The 3,142-nt window shown below is 40.9% G+C and overlaps 1 protein-coding gene across 1 annotated transcript; it reads right to left on the bottom strand.

Moving 5' to 3' along the window:
• Nucleotides 1–417: 417 nt before the first annotated feature.
• Nucleotides 418–1,359, bottom strand: LOC136991889 (olfactory receptor 5AR1-like). The gene has a single exon (XM_067295382.1). The coding sequence runs from the start codon at nucleotides 1,354–1,356 to the stop codon at nucleotides 418–420; it is 939 nt and encodes a 312-aa protein (XP_067151483.1). The 5' UTR covers nucleotides 1,357–1,359.
• Nucleotides 1,360–3,142: the final 1,783 nt, after the last annotated feature.

Below are 3,142 nucleotides of genomic sequence, written 5' to 3'. Positions count from 1 at the left end.
CATTTCATCTAGTTTGAACTGAGCTAACAGGAAGGTTTTCACCTAGGGTCCTTATTTCTCCTGCTATATATTTCCTGCACAGCATAGCTGCATGTTCGACAGCTGGGTAGAGGGTTAGCTGGGGCTCTAGAGATCTGGGGCAACTCCGTGGGAAGCAACCTGGAAACCAGTTCTCACTTCACTGCCTGGTATCTTCTGGAGAAGGCAAGTGGTGGCTGAAAATATCCTGTTCTGATTTTCCCTCTACTGACTTCCAAAAAGTTATATCCCAAGAAAAGTAAATAAGCAGCATCCCATCTTATTGAGGTTCCTAGCTGCTGACTCAAAAACATGGACGTCTTCCACAGGAGACAAGTTATACTCTCTGAATTTTTCTCCCACTTTTATACATTTCCAGATTTGTCCCATAAGATGATTTTACTTAGTAATAATTGTTTTTGCTATTGTCCTCCTCAGAGCATCCTTCATCTCCTTGTTCCTCAGGCTGTAGATCAGGGGATTCAACATAGGGACTATCAGTGTGTAAAACACAGACACCACTTTGTATTGATCAGCTGAGCTGCTGGACATGGGTCTTAAGTAGATAAAGAAGAGACTCCCATAGAAGAGGGTGACAGATGACAGGTGGGAGGCACAGGTGGAAAAGGTTTTCCACCTGTCTCGGGCACAGCGAATCCGCAGAATGGACATGATGATATACAGATAAGAGATGAGGATGGCTAAAACAGTGCTCAACCCTGCTACTGCAGAAAAGACCACGTGCACCATGTGAGCAAAGCATGTATCAGAGCAGGAGAGTTTCTGCAAGGGAGGAATGTCACAAAAGAAGTGATTGATGACATTGGAGCCACAGAAGGACAGGCTGAACAAAGAAGCTGTGTGGGCAACCGCATTAATGCAGCTGCATAAGTATGATGCAGAAACCAACTGAACACAGAGTTTTCTGGATATAAGGACTGCGTACCGCAGTGGCTCACAAACAGATATGAACCGATCGTATGCCATCACAGCCAGGAGCAAAACCTCAGCGTTTATGGAAAAAGAGTGAAGAAAAAACTGCGTGACACAACCAGCAAATGAAATTACTTTCTTCTCTGCTAACAGATTCACCATCGTCTTGGGGGCAATCACAGAGGAGTAAGTGATATCAACAAAGGACAAGTTACAGATGAAAAAGCACATGGGGATGTGCAGGCGAGGCTCAATTCTGATTAACGTGATGATGGTGAGATTTCCCAGCAGGCTCACAGTGTAGATAAGGAGCAACAGCACAAAGAGGAAGGCTTGCAACTGAGGGTTGTCTGTGAAGCCTTGGAGAGTGAACTCAGACACCCCAGTAAGATTTCCTTTCACCATTTATTCCAGCTGCACTTTCTGATGCTGAAGGGGATAGAATACATACAATTAACAAAACAACAAAGAAAATCCCTAGCCACAGAAAGCTACAAAATAAAGAAACAATAACCCCAAACCAAGGTAAAGCTTAGTTTTTTCAGATCAGTTAAATGAATAAGAAACTGTGAGATCTCTTGTAATTTTAAGATTTCTTAATAGGGGTACACTGAAGTTTGAGTCTGTGAATTATTCCCATGTTCTTCGGGTGGAATTCATGTGACCAGATAAAGATATCTACAGCTGCATATTCCTCTACATTTACTCTGTTATCAAGGGAAATGAATGAGCACTTTCAGGAAGCAGTTAGTTTCATCCAGGAGCAGATATTTAAAAGAGGTCCGAAGACTCCTATTGTTCATTGCCTAAGACCTTCCAGCCGTTTATAAAGCAAGTATATGGTGAGAGCTCAGAATAAAATGATTATAAAGTAAGTACTTACATCTGGAAAGAAAGATTAGCTGACATAATCAAGTATAAACCAGAAGATCAGTTCTTAGCAGTTTCTACAGGTTTGCGGTCATGAAGGAATCTCACAAGCACAATTACTGAGAGTTACTGAGAAGGAGTCAGCATATAAGAACAACTGTTTCTAAGGGAAAATGGCTACCTAGAGAGGACAGAAAAAAAGGTATGCACACCAGCAAATTGAAGTGACTGCAGATTTAGAAGATGCTGACCTTGTAAAAACAGGATGATTAATAAGCAGTGATATTTTGGGCCATTAACACCACCTTGTTCAGAGCTGGAAGCTATATGGCCTTTCTGAAATTCTCCCAGAACTCTAGCACTTTTCTAAGCAATATTTTTCTTAGGAACCGCACATGTTTGTCATTAAAAACCCACTCAAATATCACTTTTGCTTACAATTTCTAGCTTAACCGAAACAACATCACTCTCATTTCCGAAGAATCATAAACACAAATTTGTTTACCTAACTAGCGGCTCTGAATCAAAAATACGTTATTCAGAAGAAAGCAGCCCTGAAGGTATGGTTGAAATGGCCAAGGTCGATGTGGGCCCTTCCACAATCAAAAGATAGAATTCAGCCTGTGTTTGGGGTTTTTTTTAGATTTGCTGACTATTATCTCATTTATTTCATTATTTTCATTTCCTCTGAGAATGAGCTTGAGCAATAATTAAAGTGAAATCACCACTTTCTTGCTACATGATTTTCACCTCAGAAATAGCTAGATGTTTTCGTTCTCCTTGCTCTGTTAATTCCTCATGCTTACCTTCCATCAATGCTGAAAGCAGAGGACATTATTTGCTCATCAGAGACAAACCATTGCAGGAAGGTTCCTGTAGAGGTGGCAATAAGCAAATTCCTGCTAGCCCTTTACGGTCAGCAATGAAATGCTTTGATAGTAGCAAGTGTAGCTCCAACATGACTGGTAAGTCATTTCCTTGGAGCCAGGTGGTTTCCACTTCAAACTACAGGCGTGTTCTGAAATATGAGTGGCATTTATTTGTATCGCATTGCCAGTGCATATTGGCACTGTACCCTTGAGACCTTTCATGAAGCTGTCTGTGGTGTACTGTTGAAAATTACATCCTACCTTCTTTCTGCATAAGCAAGCCTTTTCTCTCTAGGGCTTTGTACTGGGAATAGCTCTCTCATACAAAATCTGCTTTTGAGTATTTAAAATAAATTACATTGAAATGAAGGTACTACTGTCTTCAGAAGCCTTAATATTTGTAAACAGTGCTACTGCTTCAATTCTTCTCCTTCTTGCTCTTTTTCCTCTTC

The sequence above is a fragment of the Apteryx mantelli genome, chromosome 4 (assembly GCF_036417845.1).
Source record: "Apteryx mantelli isolate bAptMan1 chromosome 4, bAptMan1.hap1, whole genome shotgun sequence".
Classification (NCBI taxonomy): domain Eukaryota; kingdom Metazoa; phylum Chordata; class Aves; order Apterygiformes; family Apterygidae; genus Apteryx; species Apteryx mantelli.
The sequence above is the reverse complement of the archived record's forward strand: the minus strand, read 5'-3'. Positions and strand labels throughout refer to the sequence as shown.